The sequence below is a fragment of the Erythrolamprus reginae genome, chromosome 2 (genome assembly GCF_031021105.1).
Source record: "Erythrolamprus reginae isolate rEryReg1 chromosome 2, rEryReg1.hap1, whole genome shotgun sequence".
Lineage (NCBI taxonomy): Eukaryota > Metazoa > Chordata > Lepidosauria > Squamata > Dipsadidae > Erythrolamprus > Erythrolamprus reginae.
The window spans coordinates 180,270,728-180,297,071 of NC_091951.1; the positions used below are offsets into that span (position 1 = coordinate 180,270,728).

Here is a 26,344-nt window from a genome sequence, read left to right on the forward strand (position 1 = left end):
AATATGCAGGAGATAAGAAAAGGAAATATAAATGTTCTACCTTCCACAACCTTGTTACCAATCTCTCTCCATAACTTTCTAGCCTTGCAAACCATTCTCACTTTCTCCTTGTAGGCTACTTCATACGTTGCCTTGTGTTCGTTATATTTTCCACCACTCTTTTTATGATGATCTCATCAATTCCATCCAACTAGATTTTTTCCCATCATTCCTCTTCCTCTCAATCTATTTGTTTATGGTTTTTTTATTCAATACTCATTTATTTTCTCCACATAACCAAATCACTTTAAACTATTTTGGCACTGATTAAAATCAACACAACTTTTTTTTTTACACTGAGGATTATGTTTGGCCTTAAATTATATGCTGGACTGTTAAATAGTATCGGGCTAGGATAAAAAGAGTAAATATTATTGAATGCCTCTTTATACTTAATTTTAATTATTAATTTTAATAAATGCAATTAACTATGTGCTTACTGACTTATCCCTTCCATCACATGAAACACTGTAAATTTGGTTGAAATTTTGACTCGGGATTTTGCTGGTCATTTGCCAAAGTTAGAGTCCCTGTGGCAGCCTTGAAGTCATAGGCTTACACTTTGAATTTAGATTCTTGCTAAAAATGCTTCACATTTGCCAACCAGCAGGTAAAACAATCAGACAATTCCTCTATTTTTTTAAGCATTCACAGTTGGCTTGCTTTGAATTCAGCCACATGTACAAAAGCAACCATCTCCTTATGAACCAACAGCCCCAGTCCAATAGAAAACTTACCTGAGGAAAGTAGCTTACGACAACAGTCTGAGAATCCAAAGAGAACAGCTAAGTGCAGAGGGAACATATCATGGATCCCACGCCTGAAAGAATAAAAGATCAAAACATGATAGTACACAAGGTCAAGGTTGAAAACAGAGCAAGAACAAAGTGATCTCCACCCCCACATGGGCACATTGATTTCATTTAGAGCCGTAGTGGCACAGTGCTTAGAGTGCAGTATTATAGGCTAATTCTACCAGCTGCCAGCAGTTCGACCCTGACCAGCTCAAGGTTGACTCAGCTCTCCATTTTTCCAAGGTTCGTAAAATGAGGATCCAGATTGTTAGGGACCATATCCTGACTCTGCAAACTGCTTAGAGAGGGTTGTAAAGCCCTGTGAAGCAGCATATATGAGTAAGTGCTATTGCTATTTATACCTTGCATACCATCAATTCTAAACTACCATCATTCTCAACTATGTGCTGGTATACTCTACTATCAATCACTCACTGCTCTACTAGAGTCCAATGAGTTGTGTCTAACTAGCAGAATATACATTTGGCTGAGCATTACTTTAAGCCAATTTTAACTGGTTTATTTTGCCCTGATGATTCTAATTGGTTAGGAAGGAAACAAGTCAGAATTCTAGATCTATGACCTTAACATTAATTTGGATAGGAAATATGTCCTCACCTTGCAGTGTCAGCACCATTCGTCATCAAAGTACTAATTAGTAGCTCGTGGCCATATCTAGCAGCAACGTGGAGGGGGGTATTGCCATATTTGTCAGCGCAGTCAATCTCACTGCCTGAGAAACAAACAGATTGCATCAATTATTTTTTCTTCAATTCGTTCAAAGGCTACGGCGACTCCTCTAGAGTGCAATGGAATGGAATGGAATTCTTTATTGGCCAAGTGTGATTGGACACACAAGGAATTTATCTTTGTGCATATGCTCTCAGGTATATAAAAGAAAAGATACATTTGTCAAGAAGCATGAGGTACAACACTTAATGATTGTCATAGGGTACAAATAATCAGGGAATAATCAATATTAATATAAATCGTAAGGATACAAGCAGCAAGTTAGTCATACAGTCATAAGTGGGAGGAGATGGGTGATAGGAACAATGAGAAGACTAATAGTAACAGTAATGCAGCCTTAGTGAGTAGTTTGACAGTGGTGAGGGAATTATTTGTTTAGCAGAGTGATGGCTTTCGGGGGGAAAACTGTTCTTGTGTCTGGTTGTCCTGGTGTGCAGTGCTGTATAGCGTCATTTTGAGATAGAAGTTGAAACAATTTATGTCCAGAATGCTAGGGGGTGAATAAATATTTTCACAGCCCTCTTTTTGACTTGTGCAATATACAGGTCCTCAATGGAAGGCATGTGATCAGAATGTACCATATAGAAAAGGGTTAGTTAGGCAATTTATTTTTTACATGGGGTGACATGAGAAACTGGATCCACTGTGGAGGGCTGCCGTCCCGTCGCTGTCCTTCCCCCACCGCCCTGCCCGCAATGCTGTCAACGCCTCTCACAAAATACCGCATCGCCACAGGCTGGACTGGACTACCCATAGGCCGGATGTGGTGCACAGCCCATAAAATGCCCAGGTCTAATTCAAAACTACTGACTGAGTCATAAGAGTTGGAAGTGATCACAAAAGTCACCTAATCCAACCCTCTGCTCAGTGCAGGATCCAGTGAGAGTGAATGTTTAATAACTTTACATACATGTCCCCTTGTGCCTAGCTTACAGAACAATAAAAATTAATTTGGAGGAAATCAATGTTGCTGTAATTCAAAATGACAACAACAAAAAATACTGAAAGTAACAGATACAAGTTACGTTTGAATACCTGCAGGAACTGGTAACTTTTTTTGAGGCAATGAGTGTCAACAAATAAACAATCTTGAACAGGCTCCCCAAAACTTACATGTGTCAATCTTGTAAGATCTCAGCCTGAGAAAACAATACTGTAAAATATAGGATGGTTCCCTTAACAGGAAATAGCTGACAACTTACCATTTTGTATGAGAATCTGAGAGCGTGTAAACCGTCCATGAATGGCAGCCATGTGCAAAGGGCTCTTCCCTTCTTTACTCTGAAAATATCAAAGCTTTAGTCAGCCCACAAGGGGGTCCATTTGCTTTCAATCCTACACTGCAGTCCCCAGGAATTTTGCTTAAACTATGTTTGTGTTCCCCGTGGCCCTATTTATTCAGTGCAGCACATCTGGCCATACCTGAAAGTTCACATCAGCTCCATTATTGACAAGAAGTTCCAGGCACAGGGCTCCGTTGGTGGAGACGGCAGCAAAGTGCAGGGGGGTAAAGCCCTTTTCATTGGGCTGATTGACATTGGCGCCATAGTTGACCAGTTCATTCGCCACGGCATCCTGGCCCATGTAACAGGCAATGTGAAGTGCAGTGTTGCCAAAGGAATTTGGTTCATCAATCTGAAAGAAAACACAGGAAGATAGCATTTGAATAGGCTGATACTTCGTGTTGGGCAGAGGGTTTGGCCAAAAAGGAGGGAGGGGGAGTTCATATGCTGTTGCTGTCTGACAGCCCAACTGGTTATACTTAAGCTTGTCTTCTCTCCAAGAAATCTTAACAGATTAACAGAGTTGGAAGGGACCTTGTAGGTCATCTAGTCCAACCCCCTGCTCAAGCAGGAAACCTTACACCATTTCTGACAAATGGCAGTCCAATCTCTTCCTAAAAGGTTCCAGTGATAAAGCTCCCACAACTTCTGAATGCAACTGTCCCATTGGTTGATTGTTCTCACTGTCAGAAAAATTCTCTTTATTTCCAGGTTGAATCTCTCCTTGTTCAGTTTCCATCGATTATTCCTTGTCTGACCTTCAGGTGCTTTGGAAAATAGCTTGGCCCTGTGTGGTAGCCCCTCAAATATTGGAACACAGCAATCATGAATCCCCTAATCCTTTTCTTCACTAGACGAGCCATGCCCAGTTCCTGTAACTGTGCTTCATGTTTTAGTCTCCAGTCCCTTAATTGTCTTTGTTGTTCTTCTCTGCACTCTTTCTAGAGTCTCAACATCTTTTTTGTAATGTAGTGAATAAAACTGGATGCAGTATTCTAGGGGTGGCTTTCTTTCTTTCTTTCTTTCTTTCTTTCTTTCTTTCTTTCTTTCTTTCTTTCTTTCTTTCTTTCTTTATTTTGCCGCCCTTCTCCTTGGACTCAGGGCGGCTCACAACATGTTAGCAATAGCACTTTTTAACAGAGCCAGCATATTGCCCCCACAGTCCAGGTCCTCATTTTACCCACTTCGGAAGGATGGAAGGCTGAGTCAACCTTGAGCCGTTGATAAGATTTGAATCGCTGACCTGCAGATCTACAGTCAGCTTTAGTGGCCTGCAGTACAGCACTCTACCTGCTGCGCCACCTCGGCCTTACTTTATAGGGCTTTATAAGGCTATATATACAGTGGTACCTCGGTTCTCGACCACAATCCGTTCCAGAAGTGTGGTTGAGAACCGATTTGGTTGAGAACCGAATTAATTTATCCCATAGGAAATAATGGAAATGGATTTAATTGGTTCCCAGCCCATTGACTTGCTGGGAACCAATTAAATCTACAGTATTTCCTCTATTTCCTATGGGATAAGGATCTGAGGGGACGGGGTGAGAGGGAATGGGAGTCGGAATCCCGACACGCCCCTCCTGGCCGCCCTCTTAACAGCCTCCCAGTCTCTACCTTGTAACTGCTCCAAGCTGCAGGAAGGGTAGGGCTGGCTGCAATACCGGCAGTTTTGGGGGGCTCCTTTCCTCAGCGGTTCAGTTCGGTACCTCCAGGCAGCTGCACCAACTTTTTCCTTCCCGGCAGCGATAGCTCCGGCGGCTTACCTTCATCACATGACGTTCCTGACGCTGCTCCTCCTCATAGGGAAGCCGCCGGAGCCGCCACCGCCGGGAAGGAAAAAGTTGGTGCATCTGCCTGGAGGTACCGAACTGAACCGCTGAGGAAAGGAGCCCCCCGAAGCTGCCGGTATTGCAGCCAGCCCTACCCTTCCTGCAGCTTGGAGCAGTTACAAGGTAGAGACTGGGAGGCTGTTAAGAGGGCGGCCAGGAGGGGTGTGTCGGGATTCCGACTCCCATTCCCTCTGACCTCGTCCCCTCAGATCTTACATTTCGGATAGTAAACAAAATTTTCTGTTCAGTATCCGAATTTTTGTTTGGATACCGAAGCAAATTTTTACAGAAAATTTTGTTTGAAATCCAAAATGTATGAAAACCGAGGCGTTTGAGAACCAAGGTACCACTGTACTATATAAATGCTGTACTTATTTACTTTACTATTACAGGTAGTCCTTGACCTAAAACAGTTCATTCAGTGATCATTTAATGTTACAACTACACTGAAAAATGTGATTTATGGGATTTAAAATCCCAGCTTTGCTTCCTGGTTTAAATTGGCAGTTTAGCAGTGCTACTGCACTCTTGCTGCTACTTGGGTGGTACAACTAGTAGTCTGCTCACACCCTATTCTATCTTTTTGAGAATTAAAAGGTCACAGTGCAAAGTGAAATAATTTACATAGTATTGTTTCCTGCCCAGGTTGCATACAGGTATGGAGATTAGCGAATTCAACCTTTCCTTCCCTCCTTTTGGGAGATAAGTTGATAAGATAGGCCATCTTACCTTAGCAATAAGCCAACCTACTATTTTTAAAAAAAAAATGTCAAAAGTTATGTCAAAGATTAAATTACAGAACTGTCTGGATCATGATTTACAAGAAAATACAATGATCCCAAGACATAGCAGCTGTTCAGCTACAAACGGAGAGCTCTTTATCCACACAGAGGCAAGAGATGTTTCATAGCATTCCTCTTTTTTATTCTTATTACAAGGGGATCCTAAATGGAAAAAAAAACCCTTCTTGTATATTGTCTGAAGAATGAATAGACACTATTGCCCTTATTTCTCTAACTTATATAAAATAATATAGAGAATTGGTTATTATGCAGAGATCAAGATTTAGCACAATTTCCTGGCTAGATATATTATCTATTTCTATGGAAGTAACAAGGTACTTAACTTCCTAGAATTCTCCAGTTTCTTTGGGATTCAAAAATAATCATTGAGAGGCTGCTATTCATGGGTGGGTTTTAGTTCTCATTGTCACTTTCTCCCAGAGCATGCTTGTCAAAAAAATATTCTGCCATTCCAGATTTTGGTGCTCTAATCTTGAGGAAGTTGGTCAGGTGGTCACCTAGCTCTTTGATGGATTCAACTGTTTCTGGTTGTTGCCCAATGTCCCCCTTGATTTTAAAAGAACCAAGTATTTTTTTAAATCTCCCTCATAGGGAGGAACTGGGTAGAGACTCTGCATACAACCGAGAGCCATTAATGGCTAATCCTGCAACCTACATCTTCAACACTGCCATTAAAAAAACCCTGTCTTAATCTTCAAGCTTCAGATAATGTTTTGCTTAAATCAAGTAAAATCTCGTTTTTAGAAAGTTCCGCTGAATTCATAACATCTTGCTTCAAAGTTCTATATAGGATTATACTATAAAACTCCCTTGATTTGCATTACTGTATCTGAAAAGCGTAATACTTATAAAAATCTGTATACTGCATCTTAACTTAAATCAAAATATTTGCTCTTGCCAGCTATCCTCAATTTTTAAACTCTACAGGACAGCATTTGAGACTGGAAATTAATAATAATAATAATTTATTAGATTTGTATGCTACCCCTCTCCGAAGACTCGGGGCGGCTCACAACATAACAGTGATACAATGCATTACAAATCCAATACAGTGGTACCTCATCTTACGAACGCCTCTTCTAACGAACTTTTCAAGATATGAACCCGGTGTTTAAGATTTTTTTGCCTCTTCTTCCGAACTATTTTCACCTTACGAACCCAAGCCGCCGCTGCTAAGAAGAAGGGGTTTCTATTTTCCCCCCTTTTTTTTAAGAAAGAAAAGGGAGGGGTGGCTTGGAGGGGGAAAAAGACTCCACTTAATTAACTAGGAGGACGGCGTTTTTGCAAGCACTGAAGGGAGTATCTTTTGAAGAAAGGAAAGGGAGGGGCGCCCCCCTTGCCCTTCTTCCTTCCCACTCACCCTTTAGCCTAGCCTTGCTTCTTCCACCCGCCCCCTTTAGCTGCTCCTCCCTGCCCTCTGTTCGCCTCCCTTCTAAAGTTTGGGATTTTCCTGAAGGATTTGCACGCATTACAGTAGAACCCCGACTTACGAGACTAATTGGTTCCGGAAGGAGGCTCGTAAGTCGGAACGCTCGTATGACAAAACATTGTTTCCCATAGGAAACAATGTAAAGTCAATTAATCCGTGCAACAACAAAAAAAAACCGCTGCCGCCGAACGCGGAAGTTAGCGTTCAGAGACAGCTGCGAAGCGGCGCGCGTGTTTTAAAACGTGGCAGCCGGCCTGGGGGGCTCGGGGGGAAGCCCCCGAGCCCCCCAGGCCGGCTGCCACGTTTTAAAACACCCGCGCCGCTTCGCAGCTCTCTGCTGAATCCGGAACGCGGAAGTTAGCGTTCCGGCTTCAGGAGACAGCTGCGAAGCGGCGCGCGTGTTTTAAAAGGTTGCAGCCGGCCTGGGGGGCTTGCCAGCACCCCCCCCGAGCCCCCCAGGCCGGCTGCAACCTTTTAAAACACGCGGGATACGAGCGCCAAGGAGCTGTCTCCTGAAGCCCCCGAGCCCCCCAGGCCGGCTGCCACGTTTTAAAACACCCACGCCGCTTCGCAGCTCTCTGCAGCTCTCCGCTGAATCCGAACGCGGAAGTTAGCGTTCCGGATTCAGCAGAGAGCTGCGAAGCGGCGCGGGTGTTTTAAAATGTGGCAGCCGGCCTGGGGGGCTCGGGGGCTTCCCCCCGAGCCCCCCAGGCCGGCTGTGACGTTTTAAAACACGCGCGCAGCTTCGCAGCTCTCTTCTGAATCCGAACGCGGAAGTTAGCGTTCCGGCTTCAGGAGACAGCTGCGAAGCGGCGCGCGTGTTTTAAAAGGTTGCAGCCGGCCTGGGGGGCTTGCCAGCACCCCCCCCCGAGCCCCCCAGGCCGGCTGCAACCTTTTAAAACACGCGGGATACGAGCGCCAAGGAGCTGTCTCCTGAAGCCGAAAGCGGAAGTTAGTGTTCGGCTTCAGGAGACAGCTCCTTGGCGCTCGTATCCCGAATGTGAGCTCGGGAGGCGAACAAAAATGTCGCTCCCCTCCCAGCTCTTATCTCGAGTAGCTCGTAAGTAGAGCTGCTCGTATGTCGAGGTTCCACTGTATTGGCTTTTACATTGATTCCTATGGGAAACATTGTTTCATCTTACGAACTTTTCACCTTACGAACCTCCTCCTGGAACCAATTAAGTTCGTATCATGAGGTACCACTGTAGTAGAAAAATAAAATCAATTTTTTAAAAATGCTACTGGTAAGAGATGCAGTTGCAAAGCACATCATCATATGACCGTGTTACCTAGTGACAAGAGTCTGAGTTGCAATAGTTCAGGCATGAGCTCATGTGACTGCAACTTCCAACTTCCTGCCACCTTTCTTATTGACTTTTGTTCACGGAAGACTAGAAGGGAACGCCAGAAATGATGCTCACATGATAGCGTGACAGCCAGAATTCCCCAAGACACTTTATAAGCACCCCTCGTTCTGCATGATTGCTAGTCACTGAACGAGCTGTAGTAACCCAAGAACCAAATGTTACTTAAAACAAGCACCATACAAAATTGACTCATGGGGTTAATATAAACTCATATAGATAACATTACAGTAAGCCTAATTTGCCAGAAATTATATGCGTGTACATCTGAAGAAAACAGGCCTGAAAAGAGGATAGGCACAGTACAAAGCCACCCAGCGTGCACTAAAGCTAGTACTGTCGTCACACTTGCCTCAACTCCAAGCCTCAGCAGATGTTTCACAACTTCAATCTGGCCGCTGGCTGCTGCTGTGTGCAGCAGTGTGTAACCTTTCTTGTCTTTGCACGTGATGTCAGCTCCGCGGGCTACCAGTAGCTTCAAGACTTCCAAATGCCCTAAGAAAAGACAATGCAGAAGACTGAAACCATTCAAATGCTTCCACACTATAACAAATGGGCTTCAGATAGTCTAAAAAAAGAAAGAGTCTGAAAAGGTTACTCAGATCTTATGAATAAATGATCACATAATGTTTTTTGCAAGATTCGGGGAGTTTATTTTATCATGAAAGATTCTAGGTAAGAAGGACTTTTCCCCCCATTTGTCTTATGTGGAGCATGATACAAAATGCAACAGAAGCCAGGTTCAAATTTTGAATGCCAAGTACAGTATTTATAAAATTATTCAAGCAGTATAGAATAGGAGATAGCATTCAGGCTACCCTTCTATTCGGATTTACCATGAATTCCTGCTACCCTATTAATCAACATTAAACGAGTATCAATAATACTTGGAGTTACAACCTAATTAGTGTTAATGGCACCAATATTCAAATTATTTAATGGTGGAAGGAGTCAGATTCCCCCCAAAAAGTAGCAACATATTTTCCAGCAGTCCAATGCCTCTCTTTTAACCAAAACAAGAATTTAAGCAGCATTGGCCTTTCTGGAAATAACCTTACATTATAGTCCAACTTTAGCATCCTGCATTTAATATGTTCACAGCATCCATATTTCATCTTCTTTTGATTGATTGATTTATTATTTATTGATTGATTGGGTTTATATGCCGCCCTTCTCCGAAGACTCAGGGTGGCTCACAGCATATAAAAAACAATACAAAAACAATTCTAAAGCCCAATTATAAAACAATCTAAAAAACCCAAGTTTTAAAACAATTCAACCACACTCATTCACATCACAATCATAGCAACGGCCAGAGCAGAGTGTTAATGCTCAACGGCCCCAGCGTGCTGGCAGAGTTTTTTAAGGCTTTCCAGAAGGCCAGGAGAGTGGGGGCAGTGCAAATCTCTGGAGGGAGTTGATTCCAGAGGGCCGGAGCTGTCACAGAGAAGGCCCTTCCCCTAGGGCCCGTCAGACAGCATTGCTTGGCTGATGAGAACTGGAGAACGCTGACTCTGTGGGCTCTGACCGGTCGCTGGGCTACATGAGGCTGGAGACCTCATATATTCATTTATTCCACATAAGATATAGGTTAGCTTCAAATAATCTATAATTATTATTTTTTAACAGTTCTGGTGTTTTATTGTTTTAAAAGTTGTATATGGTGTATGTACATTTGTGTGTGTGTGTAAATGTGAAGGTGTGTGTGTGTGTGAGAGAGAGAGAGAGAGAGAGAGAGAGAGAGAGGAATACTTATTAAGTTCAATGTTACTTTGCACAAAGTCAGTAGAGCTACTCCCACTCAGACTGAGTAACTAGAAAATGTAGTTTTCCGGAAGGTCAAGAGGATTAATTTAGCTCCAGTCCGCTGCATTCATCATGGAAATTAGATTTTGTCTGTTGCAAGAAGTATACACACATCTGTTACAGTCTTCGTTACTGTTTCCTTGCTTTCTGACTGTCACTTCCATCCAAAATACTGGTAGGTGAAAGTTCAAAAGGTGTCTTGATCAAAGAATTGTAAGTGTAATATTTCAGAAGTAACTGTGCTGGTTTTACTCTGTCTTAGATTGTTGAAAACTGCTCAACTCAGAAGCTATTGACAGCCTCATCATATATGAAATAAATGCACAGCTGAAAAAAGAATATCCTTGTTTAAAGAATATTTTTAAATAATACACTTCATTGTGTAACCAGTTGATTCATCCACTGAGTTTCAAAAGCACATTTTTAATTGACCTCCAAATTGCATTGTTAATGTATTTAGTAACCAAAGCTATGTATAAGATAACTAGACTATAAAAGGTAAATATTTGATTTAAGTCTTAGAAAGGTACAACGTATGTGTAATAGATAGGGAGAATCATCACATATTTTCTATTAGGGATGTCTCTATACGTTTTCCCGAAAATAAAACAGGATCTTATTTTCTTTTGAACCCAGAAATATGGCTGTGGCCTTATTATTGGGGATGGGGTGGAGTGGGCCACAACACGTGCAACTTACTGGAGTCTGGCAGCTCTGTTGTGTCTCAGGGAAACACCTTGCACAGTGAAGAAAAACATCTCATGAGTGCAAACAATTAACAACTTCTCACACTCATGAAAACTTTTTCTTTACCGTGCAAGATGTCTCCCTTCACAGACCAGCCGAGAGACGCAACAGAGCTGCCAGAATCCGGTAAGATGTGCTTCTTGTAGTGGGGCACAATATAGGGGTGGCTAGGTGGGCGGGGGATGGAACAGGCAACATACATCTTACCACAGTCTGGTAGCTTCGTTGCATCTCTCAGATTATCTTGGCAGGGAAACACCTTGCACGGTAAAGAAAAACTTTTCGTGAGTGCAAGAAGTTGTTAATTTCTCGCTTCCCAAGTTTTTATTTACTGTTCAAGGGGATTCCCTGCACAGACCAGCCAAGAGATGCAACGGAGCTGCCAGACTCCGGTAAGATGCGTGTCCCGTGGTGGGGTGCAATTTTGGAGTGGCAGGTCAAGCGGGCACCTAAAGGGCATTGTCCCAAAGCTTCCCCACCACTTGGTTTGAACCGAATGGTGCTTGGCAGACATGGGTGCTATGGATGGGCAGGCGGGTGGAGTAGCTGCGTGGCTCGCTCGAGTTGAGGGCATTTGGGGAGCATTTATGTAGCAGGGATGCCTGCAAGATCCCTGGCTTCCGAGGCAGGTGAGGCCCAGAGAGGAGGTGCTGCGAGGGAGCCCATTTCTCACATTGAACGTGCAGGGGTTAGGCCTTGGGGCACCACCCTGAGCTGGCACTGAGCAGGAGACAGGGGAGGGTCAGTCTCCTTACCCATTTGCCTGCCGTTTTCAGTGTGTGTGTGTGTGTATGTGTGTGTGAGAGAGAGAGAGAGAGAGAAAGAGAGAGGAAGGAAGGAAGGAAGGAAGGAAGGAAGGAAGGAAGGAAGGAAGGAAGGAAGGAAGGAAGGAAGGAAGGAGAGGAAACTCTTTCAAACAGTGTTGCCCATAATTCTTGTTACTTCCCTCTGTCATTTCTCCCTTTCTCTCTCAGACATTTGATTGTTTGAAAGGGACAAGCTGTGCTTTGCTTGTGCTTCCCATAATTGCCTGTCCTAAGCCACAGAACTTTCTGCCTCATTGTAGGAGGAGCCTAAGCAATATCCGTGGAGCGCAAACCATGATTGCTGCTTGCTCCATAGCCACAAAGTGAGCTGCAGAACAGAGGGGCCCTCAGATGCAAGGTTTTATTTATTTATTTATTCATTCATTCATTCATTCATTCAATTTTTATGCCGCCCTTCTCCTTAGACTCAGGGCAGCTTACAACATGTTAGCAATAGCACTTTTTAACAGAGCCAGCCTATTGCCCCCACAATCCGGGTCCTCATTTGTCCTCATGCCTAGCACTATGGGCACAGCTGGGCTAGCAACAGCGCAATGGAAATATCTCCAGACATCCAGTGAGAGAGAATTCCTGGCCCTTGCTTGATCAGCGGGTCTTGGTTAAGACGCCTAACAGCCTTGAGGTGACCAGGGAAGGGAAGGCTGACTCCTGGTCTAGCCACGCCTATCCCTTCACTAGGCTTGTTTTCGGCAGAGGGCGTATATTTACATCCACCCCAAAAATCAGGCTTGGCCTTATTTTCAGGAGATGTCCTATTTTCGGGGAAATGTGATATAGTTCCAACTGTAATAAAATAGTAAAAAAAAAAACAAGATAGAACTAAATAAAGCAAAATTCTAAAAGAATGTCATAAAGAGTGAAAACACCAAGTAGCACAAATTTCTGCAATACATTTATGGTAACAACCTCTGGAAAAAAAGGCTGAGGTCTGTGATAGTATAGCATCTCTATAGCATATAGTACTTGCTGTAACCGTCACCTCTAGATGAATGGGTGGCATACGAATCGAATAAATATCTTGCTAAACAGAGCAAGATTAATGCCACCTATTACTGCTGCAGAACGAAATAATTTCATTGAATAAGCATAGAAAACCAGTAATAGGAGATGAACAGGTATTACACACTATATTTCCCATTAACATATGCACACGAAGCAAAGGTCCCAAGAGGGAGATATGCTCATGAGGGAAAGATACTTTAATTTGATGCCCCACTTTCAGCTTATATGAAATTCCATGAGCATTTGCTTTTAATAAGAAATTACAAGAAGAAAGAGAATTTAAAAGGACAATTTTTCCTGTCCCAAAGTTTTGCTTCTCAGCTGAAGTATAAAAAGATATTACTGGGGAGTTAATAGATCCAAATAGCAGTTTAACAGCTGCTATGTTATCTTGATGCCTGTGTATAATTAAATTGGAGGGGATTATGTAATTCATTACTGATTGGAGAAGAATATGGCAAGAGTAATGAAAGCAACATTTCAGGGCTGAGGGTTAGGGTTAAGGTTAGGAATAGGATAAGAATTAAAAGATGAATGTGGTAAAAAGCAGCAGATCTAATAGCAGTAACAGCTGCCTCTTACCTTAGTATGACATTCTACACCTTGGTAAAGGTAAAACAGAATCTTTTGAGGTAATTTCGTAAACTACCCAAGACTCACTTATACAGCCAGGCATGGGGGAGTTGAGACACCTTTCCCCCAGGCTTTTTTATACTTTGTTTTATATTTGGTATGAATGTGCTGTTTGGTTTTTTAAATAATGATAGGGTTTTATATGTTTTTTAATATTAGATTTGTTCCACTACTATATTGTTTTTATTACTGTTGTGAGCCGCCCCGAGTCTTCGGAGAGGGGTGGCATACAAATCTAATTAATAAATAAAATAAATAAATAAATTATATCTCTGGTGCCAGATACAAAGTGGCAGTCAGAATTACTTAACTGGGACTATTGTTCTGATATGAGACAGATTCACTGGGCTCCTGTCTATGTGGGATACCTTGGTTCTGCCTTAGATCTCTGTTCCTACCAATGTATCTCCCATTAACCTTTTCTGGGGAAAAAGTTTTGTATACTACCAGCACACATGTGGGAGGAGGAAGAACTGCCCTATGGTTACTGCTGGGTGTTTTCAGAGTCTTTGGTTCTTTCTCCACTTGTGCAGGGGTCCGCAACCTTAAACACTGAAAGAGCCATTTGGACCAGTTTCCCACAGAAAACACTAAGGCTTCAGCCATCACCACCACCGCGACAGGGCAGCAGCTCTTTCATCCATTTGTCGCGACAGAGATGAAAGAGCCACATGCAACTCTGGAGCCGCCACTTGACGACACCTGCACTAGTGCAATGGTCCCCAACCTTTCCGGCTCTGTGGATTGGTAATGGTGATGATAGCGGCGGAGGGGGAAAGAGGGATGGTTTCACGCAAGTGGGCAGGCTCACATGCAAATGGAGCTGATTGTTGGTTATGACCTTTAAAGCCCTTCATGGCATTGGACCAGAATATCTCCGAGACCGCCTCCTGCCGCACGAATCCCAGCGACCGATTAGGTCCCACAGAGTGGGCCTTCTCCGGGTCCCGTCAACTAAACAATGTCGGTTGGCGGGCCCCAGGGGAAGAGCCTTCTCTGTGGCCCTCTGGAACCAACTCCCCCTGGAGATTAGAACTGCCCCTACTCTTCCTGCCTTCCGTAAACTCCTTAAAACCCACCTTTGTCGTCAGGCATGGGGGAACTGAAACATCTCCCCCTGGGCATGTTTAATTTATACATGGTATGCTTGTGTGCGTGTCTGTTAGTATATGGGTTTTTTTAAATTTTCAAATATTTTAAATTTAGTCGGATTATTTATGATTTGTTTCACTTGTTGTGAGCCGCCCCGAGTCTTCGGAGAGGGGCGGCATACAAATCCAAATAATAAATAAATAAATAAATGCCCACTGCTTGCACAAATGAAATTCGTGTGGCCTTGTTCCCAATGGGCCACTGCCTGCTACCAGGTTGCAGCCCAGGGATTGAGAATCCCTGCACTAGTATTTATGGATTCTACATGAAATCCTTGGGTGAAATCATCAGTTTGAGTGAGGTATCATTAGGATTCATTAGATATATGCCTCCTCATTGGCCAAACCAGGGATGTAGTGTAAGTCTTGACAAAATGTGGTCTTAAAATTCTTGTTCTCTGCCAGGTCCAGTTCTAATTCTAGATGGGGTTCCACTGTCCCTAAAGGAACAGAGCGGGGATTCTTCTGGACTCACAAGTTGAGAAGCTTTTGCCCAGCTTCAGCTGGTGTGCCAGTTGTGGTAGGTGAATTAGGAGATGGAACAATACTTCCTTACTCACTTGTCTACAGGTGCCAAGCTCCTTTGAAACAGCATCACCCCAGACATTCAGATAGCACCCTCCCATTTAAGAAGGCTGTCAAGATGGAAACATTTCATAAAGATTTTGACTTGTCACCATTATTTACAGATTCTTGACTGGTTTCTGGATTTTATTAATGTTGTTAATTAACTGTTTGAGGTATAGCAATATATAAAAATGTTAATAAACAAAATGGGTGGGGAAATAGCTGTATGCCAACAGCAACATACTACCTCCTGCTCAATACTATTGGGTATCCTTTGTTCTTACTAAGCAAATATCCTGGGTGTAGAGGAGATATGCAAAAGGTGGAAGGGGGACTTACCCAGAAAGGCTGCCCAATGGATTGGCTGTCTCTCTTTCTTGTCACATGTGCTCAGATTGGCCCCTCTATTTAAGAGCAAGTTTACCATCTAGAAAGAAGATAGACATTGCATTAAATAATCTAAAATAATCTAAAATAAAAACACATGGCAACCAACTTGGTGTTTCCTGCCACTTCCCTTCTGGATGCTATAGCTCACTTTATTTATGTAAATGCAGGATCTATACTTCACAAGAAAATGGAACGATGAGATCCAGATATGGCTAACCTGGAAGTCAATTCTTCTTATATAACAAAACCTTTTGCCTTGTCTGCAAATCAGATGTTACCTATTTCTGTATTAAACTTTGCTATGGAAGACAAATAGCCTATGGCTGATGGATTATGTTATTATTCATATTAATTAAGGAATCATGCATCAGTTTGTTATTTGTATATTAGTTACATTCTGAGGCACATTCTGAAAAAGTTCACATGCATCCAATGGTTTGTTTCACACTATGTGTTCTTTACCCAAAAAGAAACTTAACCTTCCAAGCTGTGATTCTCCAATAATTTTATATAGCTTAAAAGTCGAGGACAGAAGAAATACACTGCTCAAAAAAATAAAGGGAACACTTAAACAACACAATATAACTCCAAGTAAATCAAACTTCTGCGAAATCAAACTGTCCACTTAGGAAGCAACACTGATTGACAATTGATTTCACATGCTGTCGTATACATTCAACTTTGTACAGAACAAAGCATTCAATGAGAATATTTCATTCTCAGATCTAGGATGTGTTGTGTTCCCCTTATCTTTTTGAGCAGTATATTTTACTGCTAGAAGAACAAAGACGTCTTTTCAACTATTACATTATCCCAAAAGCCAAAGTTTCATTCACATCATATGCAATGTATCCACGTTTCTAACATGGAAAAGCAGTAGAAAGGCGGCAGGAAGAACTATTTACATACTGTCCACAGTTACTCTATGAGGGAGATGGGCATTTTTAAAATAAAATTAAGTAAAATAAAATAAAAATATTGCAATAAAGTTGAAACCCAGTTTAAAAAGAGATATGTATCTTCTCATCTTCTTTCCTTGCTTCAAATCTACTGCCATGAAGGACTGCTCCTAAGTGCTTTGCACTGACCATAGCTTGAAAACATTTCTTTACCCAAACTAGGTAACATCATCAGTGCTACTCCTAGCACTGATGCTGTTACCTATTTTGGGTAATGAAAAATCTGCAAGAAAACAACAAAACTCAGAGAATGCCAAGGACCCCTCATTAACCATAGTAGCTGGAGACTGCTATGTGTGTTTGAGCATGTAACTCTTTGTTTGGCTAAAAAAAGACTGATTGGTTTTTTTATGGGGAAATATTATTTACAACAAAACAAATGTCCATCATCGCTTCATTATACCTCATTTCTACTCCATGGAGAAGTCATGCGTAAACGTCTCTGGAAGGACGAATGCATCCCTTACCTCAAGGTGCCCACTATGTACAGCATGGTGCAGTGCTGTGCGGCCGGTGCGGTCTGCCACATTAACATTACTAAGAAGCGGGATGATGGTCTCAGCACACTTGGTAGCTCTGTTGGCAGCAGCAACATGCAGTGGTGTTTGCCAATACTTGTCACGGGCATTGATGTCTGCCGAGTGCTTTAGGAGGAGGTTAAGTGCTTTCTGCCAGGGAAAGAACATAAGACAGCTTTTAAGCCTGGATGAAATACTATCACAAAAGAAGCAGGCACTAACAAGTGAGGAGATAGCACTGTGTTATGAACAGGAGTTTAATATAAAGAAAGTCTGGAGAACCTGAGAGAATAGGGAATGTAGCATGGAAGGTACTGAGAAGAGATTAATATGCTACAATTTAGAGTGATCTAACTATTCCAAAATAAGGACAGTGAGCAACTTCATCTAGGGCAGTGGTTCTCAACCTTTCTAATGCCGCGGCCCCTTAATATAGTTCCTCATGTTGTGGTGAACCCCAACCATAAGTGTAGCGCCAATTCTGCCAACAGAGCTTTAAGCTGATTGGCAGGAAGGTCAGAGGGACACCCTCACTGTAAACGCCTGATTGGTCGGATTGTAAAAATATGTTCCAAGGCACCAGAATAAAAGCTTTAGTTCCTAACATCATGGGAAATTTGTCTTTTCCCATGGTCCTAAGTGACCCCTGTGAAACGGTCATTTGGCCCCCAAAGGAGCCCCGACACCCAGGTTGAGAACCACTGATCTAGGGCAATACAGTAGCCTTAAACAGACTCAATTATCTTAAGAGTACCTCTCCCTAAAGTCTCTGATAACCTGAAATTTGGGCAGGGTCTCCAAGAATAATTGATGCAAGTCCCATATTTGGAGGCATGGGTGAAACCTCAATTAACAAAACCTTCAGATTAAGTTGCTGACAGCTAGGTTTGCACTAAGTTACCATATTTTTCGGAATATAAGACACTTTTTTCTCTCCTAAAAGAGGCCGAAAATTTGGGTGCATCTTATACTCCAAATATAGCCCCGCCCACTCGCCGGACCCTGCCCTTTGGCCTCCGTGCGTTCTCTTCCTGCCTGCAGTGATTGCCACTGACAATGGCTTATGTTTTTCAGCTCTGTGCATTGCATTTCCAGTCTCCAAACGCATAGTACCCAAAATGACTACCATGGACAGCTGCTGCCTTCTCTTATACCCTTCCCTACTTTACCTAGTCGGAGCGCCCTCCAAGGAAATGTAACAGAGAGGCAGCGTGGGATCAGCTCAGCTGATTCACGGATCGTAATTAAGGGGCCCAGCTGCCATTAGCTGACCAGGGAATGGAAGGGATGGCTCCTGTGCTGTCCACGCACACCCCTTCACTAGGGCCTATTTTTGTGGGAGGGCATGTATTTACACCCACCCCAAAAATCAAGCTTGGCCTTATTTTCAGGACATGTCATATTTTCGGGGAAGCACGGCATATATAAATATATTTTAGGGTATTTGAAAGGTATGATTTTTTTTAATCACAGTACAGTGGAACCTCGACATACGAGCAGCTCTACTTACGAGCTACTCGAGATAAGAGCTGGGAGGGGAGCAACATTTTTGTTCGCCTCCCGAGCTCACATTCGGGATACGAGCGCCAAGGAGCTGTCTCCTGAAGCCCAACGCTAACTTCCGCGTTCGGCTTCAGGAGACAGCTCCTTGGCGCTCGTATCCCGCGTGTTTTAAAAGGTTGCAGCCGGCCTGGGGGGCTCGCTGGGGTGCTGGCAAGCCCCCCAGGCCGGCTGCAACCTTTTAAAACACGCGTGCCGCTTCGCAGCTGTCTCCTGAAGCCGAACGCTAACTTCCGCGTTCGGCTTCAGGAGACAGCTGCGAAGCGGCGCGGGTGTTTTAAAACGTCGAAGCCGGCCTGGGGGGCTCGGGGGCTTCCCCCCGAGCCCCCCAGGCCGGCTGTGACGTTTTAAAACATGCGCGCCACTTCGCAGCTGTCTCCTGAAGCCAAACGCTAACTTCCGCGTTCGACTTCAGGAGACAGCTGCGAAGCGGCGCGGGTGTTGTTGCACGGATTAATTGACTTTACATTGTTTCCTATGGGAAACAATGTTTCGTCATACGAGCGTTCCGACTTACGAGCCTCCTTCCGGAACCAATTAGTCTCGTAAGTCGGGGGTTCTACTGTATTGCTAATATTTGGGGTTTTTTTTGTTTTTTTAACTGTATAAGCCACATAAAATTTGCGATTGGGCAATACATAAATGCATTTGTTAAATAATATATAAATAGTATATACAACAAACAAGTAGATTTTCTTTTACCCTTCATATAGTGACAATGCAGACACAAGGTTTCCTCAGTAAACAAGAAGGCTCAGGAACGAGCCACTACAAGGCAATCACCATTATACTCCTGTCTCACATATTTATCCCTTGGGAAAATGTACTGTTTAGTAACACCCTGCAAGCCTTTTTGCAGTTCTTTCAACTCTACCATCGGAAAAGGTGTTGCTACCCAATGTGTCCAAGGAAATTCTACTGTTCTACACGATTCTCAAAATATTTAGTACAACGGAAAATAAAAAGACAACGGGGGGAAATGAATTTGGCCCTAAACATGGCAGTTTATTATGTTAGGTGCCTGGAATTTATTTTGTCACTTTACGAGGAACACTACTATAGCACCCTGTGAAAGGTCTGACATTTACCTCATTACGAGAAGCTGCAGCACGGTGTAACGGGGTTAGCCAAAGAGTGTCCTTTCCATTGACGTTAGCACCTATCCAAAGAAAAGAAAAGGGATGAAGCAAGTTCTCTCAAGCATGATTGATTAAGAAAAGAAAACAAACCTTATATTCAACCGAATTGAATAGCAAGGCATTCCTTAGACTTTCATGTTAACAATAAGACCATTTTTAAATTTTTAATCCCAGTGCTTATTTACCAAACAGCTGTTTCCCAAGGAAACTGCCAACTGATTAATAAGGAAAGAACATGAGTACTGCATTTAAGAGGCATCCCTGTCTTTTAAAAAATGTGGTTGAAAATTGAAACAGTTGCCCCATTACCTGCCAAACATTCTCTATGCTAAATTGGCACCATTTATTTCAAAGATAATGATATATGAGAATGATGTAATCTCCAGAATCTAACTTCCATAGATTTCCACACAATTCCTCTTACAGACTAATAAAGTTGGAACAGACTTTATTCCAGTGATAGCTAATGCAATGCACATGCAACATCCCCCCAACGTGCCCCAACCTCCAGGCATGTACGCAAGACCAGCCCTAACCCCTGCACGCACACACAACCACACTTGCTCCCACTGCCCCCGCCCTCTGAAGCCTCCTGGGACCAAGAAAGGGCCATATGTAGGGTGATGCATCCCAATGTTCCATTTTGGGCCTAGCAGACCTCCCTGCAGCCTCCTGGGACCAAAAATGGGCCACTGTAGGGGATAGCACTGCACCCCACAAACCCTGTTTTGAACCTAACAGGCCTCCCTACAGCTGCCTGGGACCAAAAGCAGGCCGTGAGGGGTGTGTCCCATCCCCCATTTTGGGTCTAGCAGTCCTCCCTGAAGCCTCCGGGGATAAAAAGCAGGCCGCGGGCAGGGTCACACCACACCACCACTCCAGCACTCCATTTTGGGCCTACCAGGCCTCCCTGAAGCCTCCCAGAACAAAAAACAGGCCACGGCCAGGGTCATACCACACCACCACTCCATTTTGGGCCTAGCAGGCCTCTCTGCAGCCTCATGGGACAAAAAGCAGATTGCGGGTGGGATCACACTACACCACCACTCCAGCACTCCATTTTGGGCCTAGCAGGCCTCCCTGCAGCCTCATGGGACAAAAAGCAGACCGCGGGCGGGATCACACCACACCACCACTCCAGCACTCCATTTTGGGCCTAGCAGGCCTCTCTGCAGCCTCATGGGACAAAAAGCAGACCGCGGGCGGGATCACACCACACCACCACTCCAGCACTCCATTTTGGGCCTAGCAGGCCTCTCTGCAGCCTCATGGGACAAAAAGCAGGCCACGGGGGCACACATACCCCTCCAGCACGAGCCTTGTGCATATCTCCTGCATTCACCCTGCCACCCTCCCCCCAATATGCATAGCAGAGACCCCAATGTCAGCTGTCCGGCAGCAGATGCGCATGAATGCGTGGTGGAACTGAGCTGGAGCTATGGCTCATATGCCTACAGAGGGTCTAGCAGGTTCGCCATTATGGCCCTAGCCAATTCCAGACAAGTGTCTGTGCAGCCTCTTCTTAAAAGTCTCCAGTGATTAAGCATTCACAACTTCAGAAGGCAAGAGGTTCCACTGCTTAACTGTTCTCACTGACAGGAAATTTCTTTTGGTTCCAGGTTGCTTCTCTCCATTGTCTTGCCTTCTGAATCCTTGGGAAATAAGTTGACCCCCTCTTCTTTGTGGCAGCCCCTCAAACATTAGGACACTGCTATCATGTCACCTCTAGCTTTTTTTTTCTAGACTAGACAACTACAATTCCAGCAACGTTCTTCAAATGTTTTAGCCTCCAGCCCGCTAATTATCTTTGTTGCTCTTTTCTGCACTCGTAAGCATCAATAACTAGAAAATCAGTCTAAAACTGAAAGTATAAATGCTCATTCTAATTTTCATGTAGATTTTTTTTTAAAGAAAAATACCCTATGTGGGTAATGTTGCTGGCAGTCTTCAAAGACTATCGCTTGCTTTAGGTTATCACGAGCCAGTGTTTTTTATGGCTGTTAATTTGGAAAGATTTAGCACATGGATCAAAAACCATCTGTGTTGATTCTGCTGCCCAGAAGGCTAATTCAGCCTTGCAACCTACACAGGAAGAGTTAAGAGTATACAGGGCTGTCAAGTTTTAAAATAGCTTCACTGAACAGAATGAGAACATTTCCATAAATCTCCGCTTCTTGAGAATCATGACTAGCAATAAGAATATTACTAACAGCAATCTGCTAGCTACAGCATTTTTAAGGTGGAAGGCATGATAATGCTTTATGAGCTCTCTCGTTCATTCTTTGTGACCATCTAAGTCACAGAGCATTATATTTCCTGTTTTAAAAAGATTGCCAGAGGCTTTGCTGAAGTCTACATCTGGATCTCTCCTATTAAAAGCCAACGAAAGGACTCTATAGAAACTTGATTACCACCCCAATACTAAATCCCTGACAGTTTGGCCAATGATAAAATAAGCATGTCCTTACCTGACAGTATTAGGAGTTCAACGATAGAGGTGTCCCCTAAGTATGCAGCTGCGTGCAAAGGGGTTCGTCTCTCTTGGTCCTGATTTGGGGAAACAAAATAATCAATGTTACTAAATATATATTCCAGTTCCAATTGCAGCCTTAAGTCAAGGACTACCTGTATATTTCCACAATTTTTATGAGGTTTTTTTAAAACTTATTTTTATCTAACATGCCAGATACTAGGTAACAAAAATAGCTTGCAAGTAAACCTATCTTCCATATAGACTCTATCTGCCAAAAGGCAGCAATGTTTGATTAGCTAAATAGAGTGACACCTTGTCTTACGGTTCATAAGGTGAAAAGTTCGTAAGACGAAACAATGTTTCCCATAGGAAACAATGTAAAACCGATTAATGCGTGCAAGCCCCAAAAAATTTGCAAAAACGACGCTCCGCTGGGTGCTGCCGCCCGTCTGTCACCTTCTGAAACAGCCGGGCACTTCTCGGCATTCTCCCGAACGCCGAACCCAGAAGTTTGGCAAAAGTTCGGGAGAGCGCCGAGAAGCGCCACCACCTGGCTGTCACCTTCGCAGAAGAGCCTTGGAGCTGTCGGCTGGTCGGGAGGCTCCAACAGAGGTGGGGAAACCGAATAGGTAATTCCAGGGGCGGAGCTTTGACGTCACAAAGACATCCTTCCTGGAGTCTTGGGTGGGGGGAGAAAAAAATCCTTTATTGCGGGTAGTCCTGGAACGGAACACCTGTGATAAATGAGGGATCAATTTTCCTCATAAGAAATAAAGGCTGGGAACCAATTAAATCCATTTCCTTTATTTCTTATGGGGAAAATTGTTTCGAATACTGAACATTTCTGCTAATGATCAACATTCCAGAATGGATTCCACTGTAGTAACTTTGAACAGTCACTAAACGGAATGGCTGTAAGTCGAGGCCTACTTGTATGTATACCCAACTATTCTTGTTTTTCTCCTGTGAAGACATAAAGTACAAATTAATTCTACTGCCCTCTCTAGTTCATCATGACCTCTTCTTTCAATTCATATAGTTGGCTCTTTTGAATCCAGTTATTCATTTTAAGTTAGCCAAGTTCAATGAGCTTAATTAGAAGATGTTTTGTCATGAATCTTACCTTTTACTTGGATGCTTTCTTCCTGATGAATTTCAAGGAAAAATTAACTATAGAGAATTGAGTAGATGTCTCAAAGTGTTTTCAAATTGTTTCTGCAAATTCTAGGGTTTCTTAACACTTACCAACAGCTCATCGGTGAATAAAACTCAGTAACTGTGAACATGTTTCTTGGAAAAAGCCAATTAGTCTACAACTACTGACATTTTTGCACAATCATGCTTTAAATTTAATTGTGTTATTCAAAGAAAATAAGAGTAAGCCGAATGAATGAACAATGCCTCACATTACTCAAGTGTATACTTTTAAATCCTTAGCAACACAGTGACATTCTGTCAATGTGCCTGGATTATATACTATATACACAAATTTCCCAGAAATCAGAATAGCACATAGTATAAAACATGTATGCAAGTGTACTAATAGCAAGATGGTTAATCTCAGTTTGGCCACTTCAGCATAGCAAAGGCAACTAAATATAAGGCAACTAACAATGCAACCATAGTTTTAAAACGCTCTAAAATACCTTTACTGCAATATTGGAAAGAACATTGAGCAATAGACAAGAAAATAACAAAATCTCATACAACTCTCCAGACCCAAATTCACCTGAATTAGAATGCTTTCAGTGGGAAACTTTAGCTCTGGAAAACCTCCTGCAGAAAATATTTCTACTCAAGTCTCTGCTTTCTGACATATAAATCGACATCTAACTAGCCAGTCGAGTGGTGAAAATCAGAGTCAATCCCACTACATTAAATAAGAATGCAACTGTACAGCATGCAATATTACAAATGTGTACAGGCAGGCCTCAAATTAACGTGTGGCTGCTTATTAACTGTCTGAACTTGTGACAGATGCTCCAAAGGTAGTCCTTGACTTACAACCAGTCACTTAAAGACTGTTATGTAACAATGGCACTGAAAAAAATGACTTATAGGATGTTCTTACAGTTATGACCAGTGTAGCATCCCATGTCATGTGATCAAACTCCAAGTGCTTGGCAACTGGCATGTATTTACAAGGGTTGCGGTCTCCCAGGGTTCTGAGGTTGTCATTAGCAACCTTTCTAGGGAACTTCTAACAATTTAAGTCAATGGGGCAAGGCAGATTTGCCTAAATACTGCATGATTCACTTAATAGCTGTAGTGATTTGCTTAATAACGGTGGTAAAAAGCCATAAAATGGGGCATGACTCACTTAACGACTGCCTTGCTTAGCAACAGGAATGTTGGGCTCAAACGTGGTTGCCAATAGAGGACTGTCTGCAACTGGCAGTTACTTCAGTAACTGTAGCTTTCATTACAGAAAGTCCTCAACTTGCCACGGGTCATTTAAAGGCCATTCCAAATTACGACAGCTGTAAAGGCTGCTTTACGGACCACAAAGCACTTCTGGCCATCTTAAAGCCTCACTGCAGTCCCCTCCACAATTACATGACCGCATTACAAGTGCTTGGCAACCAGACTGCCAGCCAGATTTACTGCTTGACAACCAGACTGCCAACCAGAGTGGCCTGACTGCCAAGGGCCCCACAACCACTTGCAATCCTCTCTGCAGACTTCCCCAGAAATTCTGTTAGGAATTTGCAGGCAAGAAAGACTGCAAAGGAAGGGGTTGAAGGAAGACTGAAGTCTCCGTCCCTTTTAGCCCCAGGAAGGATTTCTGCTTTGTCCATGGAAAAGGGTGGGGGGGGATCCTTTGGCAGGCTGCAGTAACAGAATTGGAATTCTCCCTGCAGGCTTTTGAGCTGAAATTCTTTGGTAGGTGACTCTTTCACTCTGTCCACTTAAAGGTAAAGGTTCCCCTCGCACATATCTGCTAGCTATTCCCAAATCTGCTGTCCAAAGACGTCTCCATGGCCATGTGGCCAATATGACTAAATGCCAAAGGTGCACAGAACACTGTTACCTTCCCACCAAGGGTGGTCCCTATTTTTCTACTTGCATTTTTTACATTCTTTCAAACTGCTAGGTTGGCAGAAGCTGGGACAAGTAACGGGAGCTCACCCTGTTATGCGGTGCTAGGGATTTGAACTGCTGAACTGCCGACCTTTCTGATTGACAAACTCAGCATCTTAGCCACTGAGCCACTGCATCCCTTTCTGCCCACTTAAGAAACCAGGAAATTGCTGGGGTTGTAGTTGTTGAATGAAGCTTATCACATGGAATCTTGCTTAATTATGCTTTGCTCAGCAACCAATATTCTAATCCCAACTGTGGTCATAAATCAAGGATTACCTGGGCCCCTAGAAACAGATGCAAAAAGTTTTGAAAACTCAGCGCCAATTAAAAGAATAATCTTACTCAAAGTGAATGCAATACAGATGGATTTTGGCACTCCAAATATCACTCTCCAGCCCACTCTCTGGTCCCGAGGTCAAAGCAGCTGATAAGTAGCACAAATTGTCTGGCAAGATTTATGTATTGAATAGGCATGTATTGTATACGTGCCTCTACTAAATGAGCCAGAATGAAATGAAAAGCGAAAAGGGATGAACAAGAATAAAATTTTAAAAACCTATAACACAAGCTGTTCTCACTCAGAGACCACAAGACTAATCCAGAACACGCTTCATGCCAAACACAACTGCTAATTCCGGTACCACCCACTGCTCAGTACAACTAGACCAATACATCTGGTACTGTGCAGCCAATTCCCAACAAAGTCGCTATTTACCAATAATGAACAATCCCTTCTGCTATGCACTAATTCTGAATATACAAAGTACTTTGCTATCTTTTCTATTTATAACTACAACAACCTTAGAATTATTTTGTGATTGTAATTGTTTTACAAATCTGGAACCAATGCCAAGATATGAAAAACAGTTTGAAAAAGGCCCACTGAAAACCCAGCCAAACCCAGACTCTAAGATGTGGGCATGTCATATCTAATGTCTAATATGTGATGTTTAGGGGATAAAGGCAACATAAAATATCCAGCTAGAAGGAAAAGACAATTTTGGGGAAATATACTGTGTGTCAGGCCTGGAAATCATCTTGGGCATTGGCTCTTCAGGCCTGCCACATTTAGTGCTGTGGGAAACTGGGAGTGGGGAATTGTGTGAGTGGGAAGATTATTATTATTATTATTATTATTATTATTATTATTATTATTATTATTATTATTATTTATTTTTATTTTTTTTATTGGATTTG

At 42.9% G+C, this 26,344-nt stretch overlaps 1 protein-coding gene across 3 annotated transcripts in view; it reads right to left on the reverse strand.

Annotated features, from left to right (window-relative positions):
* The window catches only part of ANKRD52 (ankyrin repeat domain 52), a 71,230-nt gene that overhangs the window by 33,270 nt on the left and 11,616 nt on the right, over positions 1-26,344 (reverse strand). For all 3 annotated transcript variants that reach the window (XM_070740564.1, XM_070740566.1, XM_070740565.1), the window contains exons 3-11: positions 22,059-22,137; positions 19,540-19,610; positions 16,841-17,041; positions 15,364-15,451; positions 8,644-8,786; positions 3,006-3,218; positions 2,786-2,864; positions 1,452-1,566; positions 777-859 (exon numbers count right to left, since the gene is read on the reverse strand). In XM_070740564.1, the coding sequence (XP_070596665.1) occupies positions 777-859; positions 1,452-1,566; positions 2,786-2,864; positions 3,006-3,218; positions 8,644-8,786; positions 15,364-15,451; positions 16,841-17,041; positions 19,540-19,610; positions 22,059-22,137 (1,072 nt within the window). The remainder of the gene's footprint in view (positions 1-776; positions 860-1,451; positions 1,567-2,785; positions 2,865-3,005; positions 3,219-8,643; positions 8,787-15,363; positions 15,452-16,840; positions 17,042-19,539; positions 19,611-22,058; positions 22,138-26,344) is intronic.